This window comes from Ischnura elegans, chromosome 3 (genome assembly GCF_921293095.1).
Source record: "Ischnura elegans chromosome 3, ioIscEleg1.1, whole genome shotgun sequence".
NCBI lineage: Eukaryota > Metazoa > Arthropoda > Insecta > Odonata > Coenagrionidae > Ischnura > Ischnura elegans.
Window position 1 is genome coordinate 122641645 of NC_060248.1, and position 20440 is coordinate 122662084.

The window sequence follows — 20440 nt, forward strand, 5'->3', positions numbered from 1 at the left end:
ATTAAGGCTAGGGGTTTTTTTTTGGAACAACTAATTCTGGGGGGTATGGAATATGGGAGGTGCGGGTGCCCTCCCCCAGAAAATTTTTAAGATAAATGGTTCAAAATGGTGAGTTTTACGGCTTTCTGAGGGATATTTTATTAATCCTTGCACTATTCTATATGTAATACTTATCCAATTAAGTGGATTGGATTAAATTTTAAAATTACTCTCAGTTCTGGGGGGGGGGGGGTTCATCCGCCTAAACCCGCCCTCTGCGCCACCGTGAGACTCAATACTTTAACTCAAGTTTTTTTAGCACGGATTTCACCACATTTAACCATTCAAACTTGTAACCCTATCAATGGCCTCTGAAGATGGCGATCTGGAAGGAGAAAAAGAGAAATTCCAGACTAATCTTGTTGCAGAACAATTCATTGCTAAAAATTTGGACAACGATTAAAGCGCTTGAAAAAAATTACAAACGGCGCGCTCCCATTAAGTGAATTATGTGAAAAATTATGTGTTTTGAAGACACGAATTTTGCCACCCAGGTGACTTAAAGTTCTTATGCGGGTAATTATGCAATGCGTATTACCTAAATGCCTACCCTCCCAGCGAGGAAGTCACCCATTCAAATCTGTTTTCAACCGTCGATGGGGACGTCGGAAGGGAGGACGTCAATTTATGGTCGGCCTCGTTGAAAAGTTTTGATGAGTTCGTGTTCTTTGGCAAAATATCAATGCAACGCAATACTTTTCAATGATACATGTCCGATACATTTTCTCTCATCAAAATTTTTTCTCATCATGTCCACTTCCCTTAGATGAGAACCAGTTGTGAGCAATATTAGCAACATTGTGTAGGAAGTAATTGATGTCAATCACTTTGTTAATAAATTTAAAAATCTTAAAGAGTCCCCAAAAATATGGTTATCCATGTGGTTGCGTGTTTGTGGAGCGGATTAAATTCGTTTTTCCCAGGGAAATTACATTTTTGGGCGAAACGTTGAAGATATCCTCTTAGATGTTGCGTCATCTGCATGGTTTTCAGCCAGTTAAATGATTACTAAGCTAAGTTAATTAATTACGAAAAAATTAATCGTCATTTCCAAATGGAACGTCGTGAAGTACACTCCACGAGTAATAAAATTTCAGTCTAGGCGATGAAAAAAGTAGGAAACTGCTTTACTATTAGAGATGGTATACCAACATTGGGAATTTTGGAATGCAAGAAAGGGAAATGACAACAGGCACTGATTCATTTGTTGATCAAGTGTTTATTTTCATCTTTTCTCTCAGATACATCTTTTAAAGTATGATATATTACACTCATTCACTTGCTTATGTAATAATATTAATTTAATTCGGATATTTTTTAACATGACATAATTGTCTGAAATAATGCCTTCCTGCAGTCAGCAAACACAATCGTCCCATTTTTTAGGAGGCAAACTAGAATCTCCTAATGACGTAAGTTTATCTTACATTAGCTTGAGCAACCAAATTCTCTGGTCTTCGAGCATGGAAAGGTGCTATGATGTGACACAGCTTCGAGTTCGCACGTTACAACCAACGTATATTGTCCAAGAGCCAATCAAGCATCTCATTTTGCTCACAAGAAGTCACTTCAATGGTGCGAGAAGAATTTACTCGAATTATCAAATTATGTAAATTTTAATTTGCTCCTTGGAGTAATAGCCATTGACTGAACAATAATCCACTCCAGAATAATTCTGATTGAGCAAGTAATGGCAGTTATGAGACAAACAGTTGTGATCAACAATGTAAACAATAGGAAGAACATCATTGACCGTTATCTTCTGCATTATTTAAATGAAAAGTAAATAAAAGTTCAAGACAAAATTTTCTTAGATGCTTTTAAAGTATGATATATTACACTCATTCACTTGCTTATGTAATAATATTAATTTAATTCGGGATCTAATCGGGGATTAATCTATGTTGTTTCTTATAATGAGTGGTATGTGATGTTGTTAAGCGACGATGAATAATATTAGTCTTTTATTTTGTGCAATGATATGCATTAATATAATCTCGAGCATAATGGGGAAAGATAAAAAAAAAAATGACAAAATTTTGCACATTCGATAAAAATGCGTGGAAAAGCGTTGCTGAAGTGAAGAGTTGGTATGAGATGCACAAAGAATGTAATCTAGATATTCGTAAACAAGGACCCGATAATTCCCTCCAAAACGGTCCCGATCTCACCAGAAACTCTGACGGACACTTTAAGAACATGCAACCTCATAACCGCGGCAGGCACGCGAAAGGCCTCATGGGTATTGGCACACCCGAAATTTCTTCAGGTCTCTCAAATCAATTGCGACCCACTACCTTTAAACCGAGTGGCATCAACGTTTAAATAATTAAAATTTATTCCATCGAGTCATCCAAAATTATATTAGCATATTTATGCAATTCCAGACAGTCAAGACTTTACACTATAAACATAATAAACACCACAGAAACTCCATATCTCATAGCGTCATTTTTTTTGCAATCGTGTATCAGGTGTGCAACAATTAACAGCAAACATGTGACCCGCGTCGATTGCATCGGTCTTCAGCCACATCCTAAAAATGTGGTAAATTCCTTATCTATATTGAATTTAATGAAATATGTTTTGCGGATCATCGCTACGAAATCGAATATTCGGAAGAAAAGATTGTGTCAACACAAACGGCGGCCATAGATGAGGAGCGGTAACTCATTCCTTAAGAAGGCTTATTTCACTAAACGCAATTTGATGAACAATTGTTGAATTCATAAAAAGATTGGTAATGGGTCCTCAATTTGCGACCATAAACCATCGTAAAGAATTTGTAGATACGTCATGTTCGCCATATCTAATGCTGATTTCCGTAATTAGCAGAGACAGGGTCACTCAAGCGTTTCACGACAAAGTATCGCGATGGAAAAGCGTGGAAAACAATTTTTTTAGTGCACCGATGGTTATTCAACCAAACTCTGTTTCCTCCACAAAAATTTCGGGTGGTCATGAACAATAAGCGTAAAAGGCATGAGCGGCCGAAAGTGGAATCATTGAAGCTTTATTTAACTAGACATTAGACTTACGAATGGAACTTTGATGACCTCATCATGGGGAATATCCCGAGAGCATTTAAACACGTTTGGATGAAATTGCGCGTAGTCTACCATGTGATGCATTCCGGAATGTAGATGAACAATCAATTTTAGAGGCATCTAATCGAAGTTGAACATCGGCGATTGGACATATAAACATTAAGGACATCAATGCCGATCGCTGTTGGTCGAATGGTGGAGTGCGGTTAGAGATAGTGTGACCGGAAATTATTATGCGATTAGTTTCCATTACAGTCGTAAACAATTTAACTTCCTTACAGCAACGAAGGTAGTCTGTGGGCAGATCAAAAGTTCGGCAGCCTTCTCCGCAATCTGGAACAGCTCAAATACAGGAATTATTCGCTATGAGAGCCCAATATTTATCAAAAGATTATATTCCAAACTCCCTAATGTTAGAATTTCGCCTATTACTCTCCCCAATATCATTGAAATAATCAGCGCATAACATGAGTGAAGGAACGGAAAAATAGGCGTAAAGTTTGATCGATCTGTGCTCCTCAGTCCTGGCGTATCGCATAAAATACGTCGACGTTTGAATTTTTTATTAGCGCTTGGCTAAGTGAAATGTCGTTATTGTAACTTTTTCAGCGCTTCCTGCCAGATGACAGCATCATACAGAAGCAGAAAAATCGCGAATGTTGTATATTAACGTCTAATTAACCAGAAAAAAAATGAAATTCAGACCAAAAATAACCGCATATGTCCCGGGACTAACTAGGTAAGCGTGAAATATCTTGATAACAAATGTTGTAGCCATTCGTTTCTGCGCTTATCCTCCTTACTTTTTTAAATTTTACTGTGAATAATGGAAAAAAAAACTTTTTGGGATGAAAAATAACATAGCTACATGAAAAATGACCAAGCGTCAACGAATAAAGACCAATAATGAAAATATCAACTTAATATTAGGCAAGTTTTGCGGGCCGAGTTTGCTGCTAGTCCCCATAGTGATCGTCGGCGTCCAGTAACGGCACGTTAATTTTTTCCGTAAAAGCCCAAGATACCATATTTTCTTTAAGCATTAAAATTAACTTTCCTCTGATATTTTTCTACGCTCTGGCCTTGAGCCTGTGAATGCTCTATAAATTGATTTTTAATTTCTTAGAAGGCTTCCTTTGCGAGTGGTAGATTCTGTCATGGCATCCGGGTTTCCACCGCGTTGATCGATGCCTATTGACGACTGATTCGCCGACAATCCCAACAGCATCTTCAGGCCTGAAGGTTGACTTGAACTCTAGGTTCGGGCTGGAGGGGTTTGAGTTCAGGTGAGACCCCCGACCAGGGGCAGATTCAGCATCAAATTTGGTGGGGGGGGGGGGTGTCACTACCTGTGTCTGGGGAGTACTGAATAACCCCCAGGGAGAGGAGGGCCTGTGTAAAATTTTTTAAAATGCCCATTTTTTACACAGTTTGGAGCATGACATTTTTATTTTTATTCTTAACAACAGGTATATTCGAACAATTTTAGACATTTAAGAAGTTTAACAATGGAGAAGAAATAAATAGCCAATTTGAAGTTTAAAAAATGACTCAAAAATATTTATGTTTAATGCAACGTAAAATCTGAAAATAGCCATGCATTAATTAGCCTTTAAACTCTCCATTTACTACTTTTGTAGGATACAAAAACTGTTAAACTAATAAAAATTTTAAAAATTGGATAAAATTTGGGGGGAGGTGATAACCCGTGTGACCTCCCCCTAAATCCGCCACTTCCTCTGACTTGAGGATACTGTTGGGATCAGGGGAGCAGCGAGGAATTTAGGCTGGGGGGGGGGGGATTAGGTGCAACTAATACCAAGGTGTGTGGGGGTATGGTCTACCCACCAGGATAAGCGGTAGGAGCGAGATTAATAAATTGCGGAATTTTAAGATAAATGGTTCAAAATGGTGAGTTTCACGGCTTTCTGAGGGATATTTTCATTAATCCTTACACTATTCTATTGGTAATATCAATCCAATTAAGTAATATGAATTTACTCAAAAATTTCTCTGAGCTCGGGGGGGGGGGTCTTTTCCCCCCCCCCCCTCGCTGCGCCACTGGTTGGGATTGTCGGCGAAGCCATCGTCATCATACAATAATCAACGCGGAGAAAACCCGGGATCCACGACAGAATTGTTTTTAAATTGACAATAAGTTGTCGTTCCATGGGAATCAGCAGTTTTTGGGTTGCTGAGAGAGCTACACGAAGCCGTTGTCCACCAGTTCCTGCACCAGCTCGGACATCCGCCTCCGTCCCTCCTCGCTGGGCGGCGCCTTGAGCAGGTCATACTTCTCGGGGCCGTCCTCGCTGCCTTTGGCCGCCTCGCCGCCGGACGCCGCTTCGCCGCCGTACAGGTCGGGCGCCACGTCCGAGTCGCAGGTGGAGATGGGGATCATGTCGAGAGCGATTCCCAGCCCGAAGCGACTGCACCGCGCCATCTCGCGACGGAGCGTGGATATGGGGAGCAGCTCCTCCGCCGCGCTTCCGCACCCGAGGTCGGCCAAGGCGTCCCTCAGGCAGCCGTGGTAGTGCTCCAGGAGGCGGTCCAGATGTGCCCTGCGCAGTTCCCGCGAGGTGCAGCAGTATAGCAGGCTGGCCAGGTCGAGAGCGGGCGACCCCACCCGTGCCATCTGGAAGTCTAGGAGGCATGCCTCGGCGATGCGGTCGTCGTCGTCTCCCGAGTAGCGGAACATGATATTGTTGGTCCAGCAATCGCCGTGGCAGAGGACGAGCGGCACGTCGTAGCGCTGGCCTCCTGGGTCCGAGGCCGTCGCGGCAGATACGAGGTCCACCATGCGCTGGAAGAAGCCGTCGTCGGCGAAGGCGCGCAGTCGGCGCAGGTAGGCGTCGGTGGCGGGGAAGGCGTCTCCGACGACGGCGCAGGCGGCGCGCGACGCGGAGCGGTAGTAGGCGCGGTACCACGCCTCGTTCTCGGGCGTGAACATCACCTCGCGCACGGCGCCCGCGACAACGGCGGCGAAGCGTCGCGGCTCCGAGGCCCGCATGGCGAGGGAGAGGGCGTGCAAGCGGGCGAGCAGGGCCAAGGCGGCCTCGAGGTGAGCGGCGTCCAATCCCACCTTGCGGTCAGCCATTCGGAAGCCGCGGCAGCGCAGGTCCTCCAACACGATGAGGTCGCCGTCGGCGCGGAAACACTGCGGCACGCCGCGGAACGGACTGCGCGCGCCCATCCGGGACTGAGGAAAAGGAGAAAGAAATCATTATTAGTGATCACGAAACTCATTTCAATGGGGGGCGAGCTCGTCCCCACTCCCCTCCATCATATCTGTTGATTTTTTAACCCTTTGACTGCCACCGGGCCGATACATCGGCACTGACTGGTTGAGCGAAAACTGCCAGGGGCCGCGGCCCAAATTATTTCACTTTTTTTCGTGATTGTGGCCTTTTCAATGGCTGTAATTTAAGTAAACCCCCATAATCTATCTATGGTTATAAGATATAAATATATCTTAAGTATTGGGAAAAAATCTAGATGCATTAAATAAAATTAAGTAGCTGAAAAATTTTAAAATCTGAAATGTTGCAAATTCCGGAAAATAGGCTTGGTAGTCTTCAAACATCCCCCCTGAAATGGGCTGGTAGTAAAATGGTTAAACTAATTAACCCGATATCGAAATAAACGATTGAAATTTTCCACTAATATAACATTTATTCCTACCTTGGTTTCCATGTTGATACATCATATTTAAGGTACATATGATGTGAAGTACATTCAATTCATTCAATTTTTAACTGTACATTGTATAAATTGTATGCACTACACATCATTTGTACCCTGAAGATGATTAAGTAACATCGAAACCTAAGTCGGAATGAATTTTATATTCGAAATAAATATTTTATTTTTTGAAAAATTGCAAGTGATTATTTCAATGAGGAAAAATTCCACTGCACCACGCTTGGATCTTCGTATTTAACTAACTCGATTCTAATCAGACTTTGAAAATAAACCCGTTAACAATACTAGAACTTCTTTAAACATCACCCTTCGAGACAACAATGACTAGAATTCCACAAATAAAAAAAAGTACACTTCCATTCTGCATCCGGTTGCTATGAAGAGAAATAAATATTGAATGCTTAAAATTAAACAATTTTTAAATTGAAGACCCTATTGCAAGAACCAGATAATGACCAATTTTCGAAAAAGTGAGATTTTCATGAACACATGAAGTCCCTCCTCACCTTCACCCGCAGACGTTGTTATATTCAACAATTAGTTCAAAATAAGTTCAGCAGAAAATGTTGAAAACATCTACTCTCTAAGTGCAAGAACCGTTATTAGCTTGTCATTTTTCTAGATGCAGAGGCATAACTTATGAACATTTGCATTGAAATCTCAATGTGCCAGTTCATACCCATTTTTTCAGCGGAGGTGATGTGTCCTCTTTATGGCGTGATTTCCTATGAATTCTATTGAAATTACGGTGGCAAAGTCATGATGAGTCAAAGACATGGAGGAGTCACTCAACATTTCATAATTATAATAACAATATAGCCATTAAACGAGTAAAATAATCCATTGTAAAAGTAAATTTGAAAAATATATATATGGGATTAAGAGAAGAGAAAATTTTTATTCAAGAAAAAGACAATTATTAATATTAATAGCTTTTGAATGAGTAACAGCATATATGTAGGCGTCAAGTAAATTAAATTCATAGATTTCATTTATTGAAACAAGATAAAGAACGTTTATCACTGAGAATTATGAAACACTATCTCTTACATATCTTTTAAAAGCTAGAGCACTCACATTAAAATAGTCCGCATCTATTGATATTTTATTGTATTTTGTTTAAATTTCCACATACCCCGAAAACAGCTCGCAATAGCGTAACGTCTGTTTTTCCCGGCGAACATTGGCAGTGAAGATTTCTCGGGTTTTACACCGGGTAATGTCCTCGATATCTCCTTCAGACGTTTCCATGCGCAATTCACCCATCTTCGTCAGGGATTCATCGGATTCCAAATGGAAGACCTTACACGGTCTAAAAACCCGAGAAATCTTGACTGCAAGCTGATCAATGTTGATCAATATGTCATAGCTTTTCTAAACTCTGAATAAACCTGAAAATCGGTGAGATTTCGGAAGCCAGTAGTAGTAGGAGTCGATTGGTAGCATAGATCAATCGATTAGGAAGAAAATCACATCTGTAACATCAATGCGGGCTGAGTAGTTTTCCCAGACATTACTATTCGCTTCAAGAAACAAATGGATGGAGATGAGCAACCTAGCGTGCCATGAAAAATCGTTATCAGAGGGATAATGGATCGATATGAACCAGCGCAAGAATCGCAGGCGATTGGCACGCACATTCGCTCGCACTGGTGCTTCACACTTACGACTGCAGGCGACAGACTGACGCTGGCTATCAAAGGCCGTCTTCCAGAAAGGCAAACAAGGGAATAATAACATGAGCTCGTCCATTTGCGGAAACGAGAATAAAACAAGGTCTACGTCACTCAGGACGGACCGGCATCGAAAATGCTCAATATGGATATACGTACTTCTCCTCTGCGGATACCCAGGAGTAGAAACGGGGTTTCATTACTTTAATCCTTTCGAACCCAGAGCTGCTTCTGGGTGAAATCAAATTTCAGGATTTTTCATTTTGAAAACTAGAAAATTTTGCATTCAATCATAATTATCGTGGCAACTAAATATATTGTCCTTAAAATTTACACCAAAAATAATACGTAGTTTAGATATTCAGTAAATAGTGCAGAAAATTTCAACATTTTTGATGTTGCTTATAAGCATCTATGGGAGGGGAGGGGGAAATAAAGGGGCTATGGCCCACCCATTGGGTCGAAACATGCACTGGGTAAAATCGAAATTTTCGGAGGTTAACATTTTGTGAAAAAGTATTTATTCATATTTTCCGATAAATTTTCCAGCTATGACAAATTAAAATACAAATTAATCTTAAACTTAGGGCCTATTTTACACGTTATGTTAAAATCGGAAGGGATGGTCGCGAAACAGGAAAAATAATCACGAATTCGCGAAATAGCGCAGTGGCAGCTTGGGCATCTATTTGGATGTGGACACGTGGACACAATAAAAACTCTCAACGCAGACAAAACGACGACGAAAAATGATTTCAATTTAATTTAATTTAGATCGGAAAGCATCACAGACAAAACACAATTGACCATGCTTAACCAAATTTATATCACAAAATAGTTCACAAAATATAATGTTCCGTTTCGGTGGTGTTACTAGATATACGCTTTGGGGGTTGGCAACCCCTCCACCACGCAACCCTGCGCAGAAATATTTAACTTTAAGCAGGAGCAGTTATTACATGTCAAAACTGGACAATAGTTTCAAATGTTTTTTTAATTTCTCTGTGGCTTAGGGGGGGATCTATCCCCTCATCCCCCTCATACTTACGCCACTGTTCCGTTTACATTACTAGCTTTGAATAGTGGTTAATGCGGCAGCTTTAACAAAAAAGCGTTCACACGTATTCAAGTTTGCCGTTGTATAGGTGGTGGTAACAGTTGTAACTTCTGATGAAGAGTGATGGGAATTTCCACCTAGTTGGCGTGAGAAATGAAGATGTGTAGAAAAAAATGGAGCGACATATACAATCCGCCTGAAATAAAGATAATCAATACATTCAAAGAATTTCGTTTTTCCCAACGATCAGTATTCTCATTCAATTTTTGGTGGCGATCCCTGTTACAACGGCATCAGTTCATTTTCAACGATAAAAAGGTAATTATAATTACGTTCTCTCTCTAAGTCAGAAGTGTTATCAAACACTTTTATGTTTATTGTTTATATAATCATTTTTGTTGTACTACTTTTTAATAGTGTAGGTGTGTAAAACATTTTTGTATTTTTTCTAAATACGTATTTCTGTGCCTCGAAAGTAAAGAACACCATGTCCGTTTTCCTAATTTTTCACGGGGAACAGTTTCAAGATCTTTTAAAAAAATTCACCAGTAATTACGTACTAAAGAGATTAGGTTACTACACCAATAACATTTTGGTATAAAAATGTTGTAAACTTTTTACCCAAACTTCTAGCAATTATTGGTTAATTATTTTCAAAATCTTTTAAAACTGCCCTCCTGAAAAATCAGGAAATCGGACTTCACTTCCGAGTTAAAGATTTGTAACATGGAAAATGGATTTTATGCTTGGCTTTAGGTTGATGACTTATATGGGAGACCTATGATTGAATGGACTGGCACTCGCAAATAAGCCAAAAGAAAGAGAGAGAGCAGCAGACGAAATAATCAGCATATTAAGGAAGGCTAAGAATGGACGGATGGGTGTGGTCTTCAGCGGAATGCTGAGAGAAACAAATTAAACATTGCCTCGGTATAAATTTATAAAAAGAGTTCTGTTAAAAATGCAAAAATTGCTTGAAACATTTAACACATATAAAATAATCCGACTAATAAATTTTTATTGTTCGTAATTGTGAAATTGCCGTAAAGTTTTTAAGAGGGACGCTTAAAAAATTAAAGGCAATTTCATAATTACGGACAATAAAATTTATTAGTCCTATGATTTTATGTCTTTTATAAGTATATAATTGTTTAATAGCGCAGACGAAGAGGGTTTTCTACAAAAAGAAGAATCTTCTTACAGCTGAGAGTACAAGCGTCGAAGTAAGGAAACAATTCATCAGATGCTACATATGTAGAATGTTTCTCTATGGAAGCGAGGCTTAGACGTTGACAGCTGGGGAGAAGTCAAGAGTTGGTAATGTGGATCTACCGAAGAATGATGAAGATAAAATGGATTGACCGTGTAAGTAACGAGGAAGTGCTAAGAAGAGTGGGAGAAAAGAGAAGCCTCCTGAAAACCGTAGGCAGAGGACGGAAAAACTTAGTTGGCCACATTTTGAGGCATTTTGGACTGATGAAGACAATCGATGAAGGAAAGGTGGAATGGAAGAAGGGCAAGGGACGGCCCCGAATGAGTGGCATAGGACAGGTTATAAAGGATGCAAAAGAGAAGAAATACGTCGCTATGAAAAGGATAGAGGATAGGAGAGAGGAATGGAGAGCTGCGTCAAACCAAATTGACTAATGATATTGATGCAATCGCATATGTAATTGTTAAAATGATGGTTAGGATGTCATTACTCTTTATTTGAGAAAATACTTACAGTTAATGCATGACGTAATGGAGAAAAATCAAACTTAATTGTAATCGAAATTTTAATCCCAGTGATTACTTTTGAAAGAGTAACTGATAATTGTTATTTATTAAAAATATATAGTATATATTAAATTTATATAGACAGTATACTTTTAATGGAGACCGATTACATTTTTTAAATTCTTTCCCATCTCTGGTTTTAAGGAGCCGAAAAAATGCATTTTGTTTTCTTTTAGCGTTTCGTAATTACTCAAATATTGCCCATTGTATCTCTACAGGATATCTCAATATATACCGCCGACGGAGAAATTTTGCACATTGAGAACCATTCCTCTCTTTTCATGTCCAGCAATTTTAGGTGAGGTAAAATGAATTATTTACTCCCCTTCCCTCGAAGAATAAAGCAAAATATACGCAAAGAAATACAACGAAATTATGCGTAGTAAACCAGTTCATGCCGGTATATATTTAAAATTATGGCGCGGTTCCAGTTCCCATAAGTCATTAGAGACGATCATGGGAAGAATTGACGCGGAACCTGGTTTAAAATTGCGTGGATTTCGGTCAATTTTGAATCAACGGGAGAATAGGGTGGTTTCCTATTATTTTTTTATTGACTGAATCGAAAGATAATTACTACTGGAGTACGAATTTCACGCTTTCAGATTTTTAAATGACGAAATCTATTTTTTGCGATTAAATGGAAGTGAAAATTTTCAAGCGTGCGAAAACGCGACGGCTAAGTCGGCACGCCGCACAGTGGTCCCAAATCGAAAAAAGCTGGCCAAAATTAATAACGTCGTAATTTTAGCTAAAACAGCAATAAAAGTGGATATCTCCCACTGATTTTGATCGTCTGAATCTGATTTTGGCATTATTTTTACGATGTCTCTTCATTTTATCATTATTTGAGCTGTTATTATTTAAACAATTTTTAGAAAATCTCAATATGGATGTCATTGCGATTGGTGATAACTTGGTGTTCATGGAGAGTTTAAATTAGTATAATTTTAAGGTAAAAGATGTATAAATTGCTGTTAAAACCCATTATAGAATTTACGACACGAAATTGGTGAGATTCGAACCCGCGACCATCAGCATAGTTGGTGAGATACCAAAATCGGAAAAAAGTGCACACTCACTCATTTTTGGCTTCCATATATTTGATAAGTCACATGAGATGAAATAAAATGACTGGTATTAAGAACATTGAGGATAATAATATTCGAATTGCAATAAAATGGCTTTCATGTATCACAAAGAACAAATTTAAAAATAATCGTCTCCCGATGTCACACCATCGGACTCATTGTCGTTCTGCGAATCACTTAAAATTAGCAAAATTTCACCTCACCTGATAGGCTGACCTCGTTTTTTTGTAACTCCTGATGTAATTAAAATGTATGATTCAAATATTTGCAGGAGTCTTCGAAAGATATCTTCATAATTTAACATTCTTGGGTATTTTCTTGTACAATGCTCTCGGAATTTACTCATGTCTATGTTCCTGGCCTCCAATGCTTCCTGCGTTAAAACTTCAATTGTAAGAAAGGATTCTTTGGAAATTGCTGTTCCATTTATCAGCACTTTATTTACCATGAGGAGAATATAATACCAAGCATAATCGATGCACAGCTCAGCTATTTCAATGCAACACTGGCTGAAGTCTTCATTATTTATCTCATAGCCGCAGGACAGAGATTTTAATATCACTGAAAGTCTATGAATAAGTCTTTCATCGATACCCGTCGTGAAAATTACAAATCACATTAATAATACATTTCATACACATAAAGCATTTATTCGTAGATTTTTCAAAATTATAGAAACGGGTCCAATATTTCTTACTTATTGATTATAATTTTATATTTACACGTAATTTCATCTTGTCTGAAATTAAATCCTGAATCATAACTTCACTTTTAAAAATATGATGATTGAGATTAATAAGTGATTATTTTTATACACTGCATATATTTACCGACTGTGCATACACGGTAATAATTTGCACTCACTAGATGCGAGAGGGAGGTATTGATATGCTTCTGGAGGGAATTTCATTTCCTTCTGCAACCAGCTTTTGAACATCTCTTTGCAATGCTCATGTCCTCGAGCTTTGATTCCACTTTCTCAGGTATTTCGAGAAAACATTCTTCGCACAAAACGCGTCAGAATATTTTTTGCAGGCTTGATTTCATTCAGTCGAAATCTTGTTTTCAAATATTCCACGACATATTCCTTCTTCTTCGCTAATGACTATTCTTTCCTCTCTGTATTTTTATTGTACACCGCAAGGTACGAAAAAATTTGCGGCACCCATAATTCAAATTTAACAGGAGTATTTACGGCTGAAACGATGAATGTGATTTCTAAAAGTTGTCTATTTTTAACCAATAATAAACCGGAAATTATGATTTGACATTGAATAAAAGATATAAAGCTTATATAGACTTGCCTCTGAGTTTCCGGCGTATCCTGAAATTTGAATGCCAAATATTGGCAAACCAAGTGCTTTAATTATCTGGACAGGAGAAGTTTCTCGAGTTAGCCGTGTTAACAGAGTTCGGAGCACAGCACTTGTTCACATAGAAAATCATTAAGTAAAACTGAGTGGGAAATGCTCACCACATCCATGCAATGGCTCTGGTGAGGGAGGCCGTCATCCTCATTCCATTATTATTAAAAAATGCACGAGCAAGATTCACGCTCCATTGGTGGGTTTAGACGAATTTTTCCCTCCGAATTCAATCCTATCTACGTCTATGGGCTGTTGAAATGATTCTGTGAATAATTCTTGGCATTAGGGAGCATTTATTTCTCTTAGCGCCAATACCTTATTTCGGAATAACGTGCTGACAACGCTGTACAGCATGCAAGGGATCTCTTCTCTATAAAAATATAAGGAAAGTTTTGCAGAGAAAAGCATCTTGTGGTTACTGCAAGGTTCTCGCATGAGGACTTGAGTAGTCACTTTTGATCACTCATAATGTTTCTCATTAAGAGCATGAAAACCGGCCCTCATTGGTTTCATGAATATTTGAAGGTGAGAGCACAAACGAGAAGTGTGCATACGATAGGCGTGAAGCACTTGATTTATGTAATCGTACAGGATGTAGAATTATGCTAGGTATACACCATACAAGTTTGACTACCGATACAGGAATATTTGAGCGATAATGCCACTGTCTCCCGCCGGCCGCCGGCCAGCCGCCCTCAGCGGAGCGGTGCACCGCTCAACTTAAAACCCTCTAGATGTCGGACAGGCAAGTATAGGCAAGATTTTTTTTCTCCATCTTGTTGTACATACTCTTCCTAAGGATTAAGCATAGGAATCTTTGAGGGGCACGGAGGAGCACGAAACTATATTGACACATTTGACTAAAAATAGGCCCAAAAATAGCTAACATTATAAATAATTAATTATAGTTATAATAAATTCTGAAACGAACAAAACTTACCATAATATTGTGAAAAAATATGCAAACTTACCGTATTAAAATTGACAGATGAATCCCATGAAATTAAAATAGTCATTTATTAAGTTGAATTACCCTAAAATCGACTATTTCTACGCCTCGGGCGTTTTAGGCTGAACATGCCCATGTTTGACGGGTTACACAGGTCAACATAATAATCACACAGACCTATCAGGTAAAAAATATTATAGGCCATATCCTGCAGAATCCGAATACATAATTCAAAACTTCCTCGTAAAAAGTCGAAAAAATGACTTTTGGCCAGCTTTTTTCGATTTGGGACCACTGTGCGCCGCGGAGATGCAGGCTGCTAGCAGGTAGCTCTTGGCTTAAATAAGGATTAATACCTTATCAAACGAAGGAAACTTTCCGACCATAGGTAGTTTTAATGTGTGATTATTAAGAGACGTTTCCCTGAGCTCTGTGCCTCATGCATGCATGGGTAATCTCATATGATGTAGAACTCCTATCTACTCGTATAGAAACTAGGCCCCTGTGAAGTCACTTGGAGTGGCATCGCATGGGCGCCAATCTGGCCTCTTTCAAATGCGGGCAAAATTTCAAGCTATAATTTTTTCACAAATTCTAATTTATGTTTGCTGCTAATTTTTTCTGTAAAACTCGCCGTCACAAAGAATAATGAAAAGTCTTAACTGGAGCTACCTGAAGGGAGTCCCCCTCTCTCTAACGATATGATTCATGCTGAAACTTATACGCCAATATTTCCATTAATGTATTACTGTGACATTGTCAATGGGCAATAATTATGTACGCGGGCAATTTCAAATTTTCTCCTCCTAATTGGCTGGCATTTATAACTTTGTGCACTTGCCCATTACCCGATTCTTCCGCCTTAAGATCCCCTCTCTCCTGCCTCGCTCCCCCGAAAAATCACAAATCACTCGTTTTTAAACCTTTATAAACATTAAATACTACGGAAGTCCTAGTTACAGCATGGAGACTTCTTTTAGATCGAAATATTTCGAAACGCTCGACAATGGCCTTCCTTCTCCGTTCTTGCCATCCACTTGTCCCTCGACGATTGTCTCCATCGGGCCATCATGTCTCTCAAAATATGGCCCAAAAGGTAGTTCTTGACAAGGTTTTTACGAAGCATTTCTTATCTCCTACCCTTCTTAGTACTTTCTCATTACTTTTCAGCGCATTTTCTCACATATGGGAAATAAGGCGCTGTTGTGTAAGGGTTTGTCTTCTGAATATATATATTTGTCCTCACGTTCACGTCAAATTTACAGAACACCATGCAATGCAACATGATTTCAATGGTGATTCTGGGTTTGGTAAGGAATTTAATTTCCGAAATCATATGTTGATGCCCAGGTCTCGAATCTACGACCTTAGTCTGAGGCTTTGTTCGATTAGACGTGATGAATTTCTTTTTGCAATTTTCACGAATTTTGCGAAATTGGTTAAATGATTTCGATTTTTAGAATTTAAGAAACTCATCTCATCGTGGAATTATTTGTAATTTTTTTTCTTGGATATAATCAATGAAATGCTAGAAATTAAGGGAGCTTTAGCGATTGTTTTCAAAAAAGAAAGAAAATTTAAATGAGCAAGAATCCAAAAAAGGAACAAATGATTTTTTCATCATGATTTTTTTTTATCTTTTCATTTCATCATGATTATTTTCTTTTCATCATGATTATTTTTTTAAGTTTAGATATAAATATTTTTCCTGTAAACATTCCATTAATTTTTCAGTGCTGTGAAAAACTGATTCCTTTAAAATAATCGCCTTTGAAAAAATTATTAAGAGTATGTAGATTTCTTTTAGGTTGGAATATTTCTAAACGCTCAAGAATGAATTTAATTCCTATATGACAGCTTTTTGTGTGCATTGCGTCTCGGTTTTCAGCGGAGTCATCGAGCGAACGGACGGGTATGATCCTCTGGTGAGTTTTGCGGTTGATTGAGGGTGAATTGAGCGGCGCAGAGGCTCACAGAGGAAACTTCGTTATCTCAATGATCCCTTACGTCATACTCTGCGCAAGCCAGCACCCAATATATTTTTGCAACCATTCCACGCGGCCATTCGGGCATAACATAGCTTTGTAGGCTTATAGACAATAGGGTTATTGCCTAAATCGAAATATTATTATCCTTTGAGTACGTATTTCACTCCCTTAGATTTTTAAATGACGATATCTATTTCTCGCGATTAAATGAAAATTGAAAATTATCAAGCGCGCGAAAACGCGATGGCTAAGTATGAATGCTTGGAAAAGCCCGGGTGACATCATTCTGGTTCCGGCTGCCGCCGTGTAAGGCCACCCTGGTGCGAGGGTATGAGCGCCGCTACTATGCAGGCTGCTTGCAGATAGCAGAGTGCCCTGCTAGCAGGTTGCACTTGGCTTAAATAAGGATTATTATTACCCTATCAAGCGAAGGAAACTTTCCGACCATAGCCAATTTTAATATGTAATTATTAAGAAATGTTTCCCCGAGCTCTGTGCCTCATGCATGCATTGGTAATCTCAGACGATGTGAAACTCCTGACTACTCATATAGCATCTGAGCCCCTGTGATGTCACGTGGAGTGGCATCGCATGGGCGCCAATATGGCCTTTTTCAAATGAGGTTGAAATTGACCATTAACATTCGTCTGAACTGAGATTTCTAGAACGAAATAATTTTTATATAATGAATACACTAATGGTGGTTAACGAGTCAATCAATGCCTTTCGTTTTCTTTGATGAAGGAAACTACCCTTTTCCCAAGCACTCAGAACAGAGACAGAGAAAGCAGAAGAAAATTAATTAATTATGGAAAATACAAGGACAATATAAACTCAAAATCAATGCGAAGAAAACAGAAGTATTGGTGTGCAGTAGAATGTCAGAGGCGAAGTCAAAACTGAAACTAGAAAACTATAAATTGAGGAGGGGAAGGAGTTCTACTATTGGGTAGGAATGTGACCAGCGACAGACGATGATTTTAGTTCGTATTACAGCCCAAGTGAAAAGGGCATTACTCAAAAAGAGAAATCTCCTTACTAAACTTGATGGTTTCTGGCTTTACTTTGTGAAAATCCATTCTTTATTATTAATCTCCTTACTGCTGGAAATATAAGCGTTGGGAGTCAGGATGCAATTAATTAGGACTTAATTTAGAGCAAACTTCTATATCGATGGCTAAGTTCTAACAATACTTATCTCAAAAATAGCAACTTTTCAGGAGAGCGAAAAAACTATTAATTCATTAACTTGCACACTGAAATTAAAAACCAAAAGTTCATAAATCTGAAAAAGAAGCATTCATTTGCAAATAAAGAGTTGTTCTTTGCTTGTATTTTATTTTTAAAATGTTATTACACTTTGTTTAAGATACCTGACTCAAACCAGCCAAATTTAAGATACGTGTTGTTAGAACTTAGCCATCGATATGTTATTGAGACATGGGCGATGGCAGCAGCAGAAAAAATCAAGGTTGGAATCTTTCGAAATGTGGTGTTCTAGAAGAATGATAAAGATCAACTGGATTTATCGTGTGAGCAATGGGGGAGTTCAAAGAAGAGTAGGAGAGAATTTAGAAAATCCTGGGCAGAAGACAGGGAAACTTAACCGGCCATATCATTTGACACACATTGAAAATAATTGCTGAAGAACCGGGAGTCTTCGGACTCTCCCCAGAAAATTGTTTACGATCTATCTTATGGTTATGATCACGTCACAGAAAATATAATATCCGCGTACTAACAGGTTTCATTAAGCTCTCGACATCGTGCATCTCTCCTCTTAGGCAATAGGGTAGTTTCCTTCATCAAAGAAAACGAAAGGCATTGATTGCGATTCGTTACCCACCATTAGTGCATTCATAATATACAAATTATTTGGTTTTAGAAATCTCAGTTTAGACGAATGTTAATGGTCAATTTTATCCTCATTTGAAAAAGGCCAGATTGGCGCCCATGCGATGCCACTCCACGTGACGTCACAGAGACCTAGATTCCATACGAGTAGATAGGAGTTTTATATCATCATCATCTGAGATTACCAATGTATGCATGAGGCATAGATCTCAGGGAAACATGTCTTAATAATCCTGGCTAAGGTCGGAAAGTTTTCTTCGTTTGATAAGGTATTAATAATCCTTATTTAAGCCAAGCGCTACCAGCCAGCAGGGTACTCTGCTACCTGCTAGCATCCTGCGTCGTATCAGCGCTCAAAGCCTCGCCACAAGGTCACCTCACTTGCGACAGCGGGAACCAGAACGACCTCATCATTTTTCATCATTCATGCTTAGCCGTCGCGTTTTCGCGCGCTTGAAAAGTTTCACTTTTCATTTAATCGCGAAAAATAGATATCGTCATTTAAAAATCAAAAAGCGTGAAATACATACTCCAGGAGTAATAATATTTCGATTTAGGCAATAAAAATGATAGGAAACCACCCTATTCTTTGGCGAAAAAACCTTTCACATCGTAATAGTATAAAATCGTAACGTTAACCAAAAGGCTTGGACGTTCACAACAGAAAATTCAAGAGTGGAAGCATTCGAAATGAGGTGCTAACGAAGAACGATGAAGATAAAATGGATCGAACTGGTGAGCAATGAGGAAAAGCAAAGAAGGGTGGGAGAAGAGAGAAGACTTATAAAAATCTTATGGAGTAGGGGGGGAAAACTTATTTGGCTACATTGTGAGGCATTATGGCTCATTAATTTTGCTAATTATTAACCGAACTACCCGATAAAAACTTAACTATCTCATTTTTTCAATAATCCATTAACCCAAATTCCCCAAGTCATGATGTTTAAAACAGGTAAATGACTATAAAAATATATTTTAGATACAGCAGCGCCAATGTAAGACGAATTTTCTTCACCAGCGACTTCCAGAGATTCATAAACTACGTTGGCTAAAACTTTTATTGCTGAATCTGATTAAGTTCACCGAATCATAAATAATATTTTTTTCCGTTTTTAGATTCATAGCAATCTCACCATACTCTAGGAAGCCTCGAACCGTCAGCCATATTATGCAAAGGGTCGTGGAAATTCGTTGACGTGATAGGTCGTTCCCGTCCAATGACCTTGAAGCTACGAAGTGCCCCAAGAACTACGAATTACACCCACCTCTTCTATTCATCAACCTAACGGATTACTAAAGCCTTATTCACACGATCATTTTTTCCATCCCTTTCGAGGGACAACTCCAGCGATCGCTCCAATGGTGGAAATCCTATCCCTTTTTCAATCACTCGGCAAGTCCCTTTTTCCGTCGCTAGAACCATCGCTGGTACCGTCTTCCAGCTAAGCAGAACGCAAGGCAACTAAAAGCGATTGTTACGCCAGATTTGGGTTTTAATTGAACGAGAGTTATAAATACGGAAAGTGACGGAATAAGCGATGGAGAAAGTGACGGTGGGAATGACCGTGTGATTCAGAAAATGATGGGTCGAGCGAACACTTTTCATGGTCCCTGTTCACGTATCGCTGGAGCTATCGTTCTGTGGGACGGAAAAAAACTGATCCTGTTATTCAGGCTTAAGTAAAAACCTGATGACGTCAACAACTTTCCAGGGGTATAGAATTTTTGTCTTTAACTTGCGAGTGAATTGATCCCTATAAACCTATCGCTGGAACTATCGTTCTGTGGGACGGAAATAGCTGATCCTGTGATTCAGGCTAAAGTGAGCGTCATTAAAGTTGATTTGGGATGAAAAAGAACCCTTCCCCGGGAAAGGAACCACGGTCCTCCAGGC

At 39.0% G+C, this 20440-nt stretch overlaps 1 protein-coding gene across 1 annotated transcript in view; it reads right to left on the minus strand.

The window, feature by feature from the left end:
- Positions 1–5103: 5103 nt before the first annotated feature.
- Positions 5104–20440, minus strand: part of LOC124156481 — a 73084-nt gene continuing 57747 nt past the window's right edge. The window contains exon 2 of the mRNA XM_046531052.1: positions 5104–6285. Within this exon, the coding sequence (XP_046387008.1) occupies positions 5290–6285 (996 nt within the window). The 3' untranslated portion in view covers positions 5104–5289. The remainder of the gene's footprint in view (positions 6286–20440) is intronic.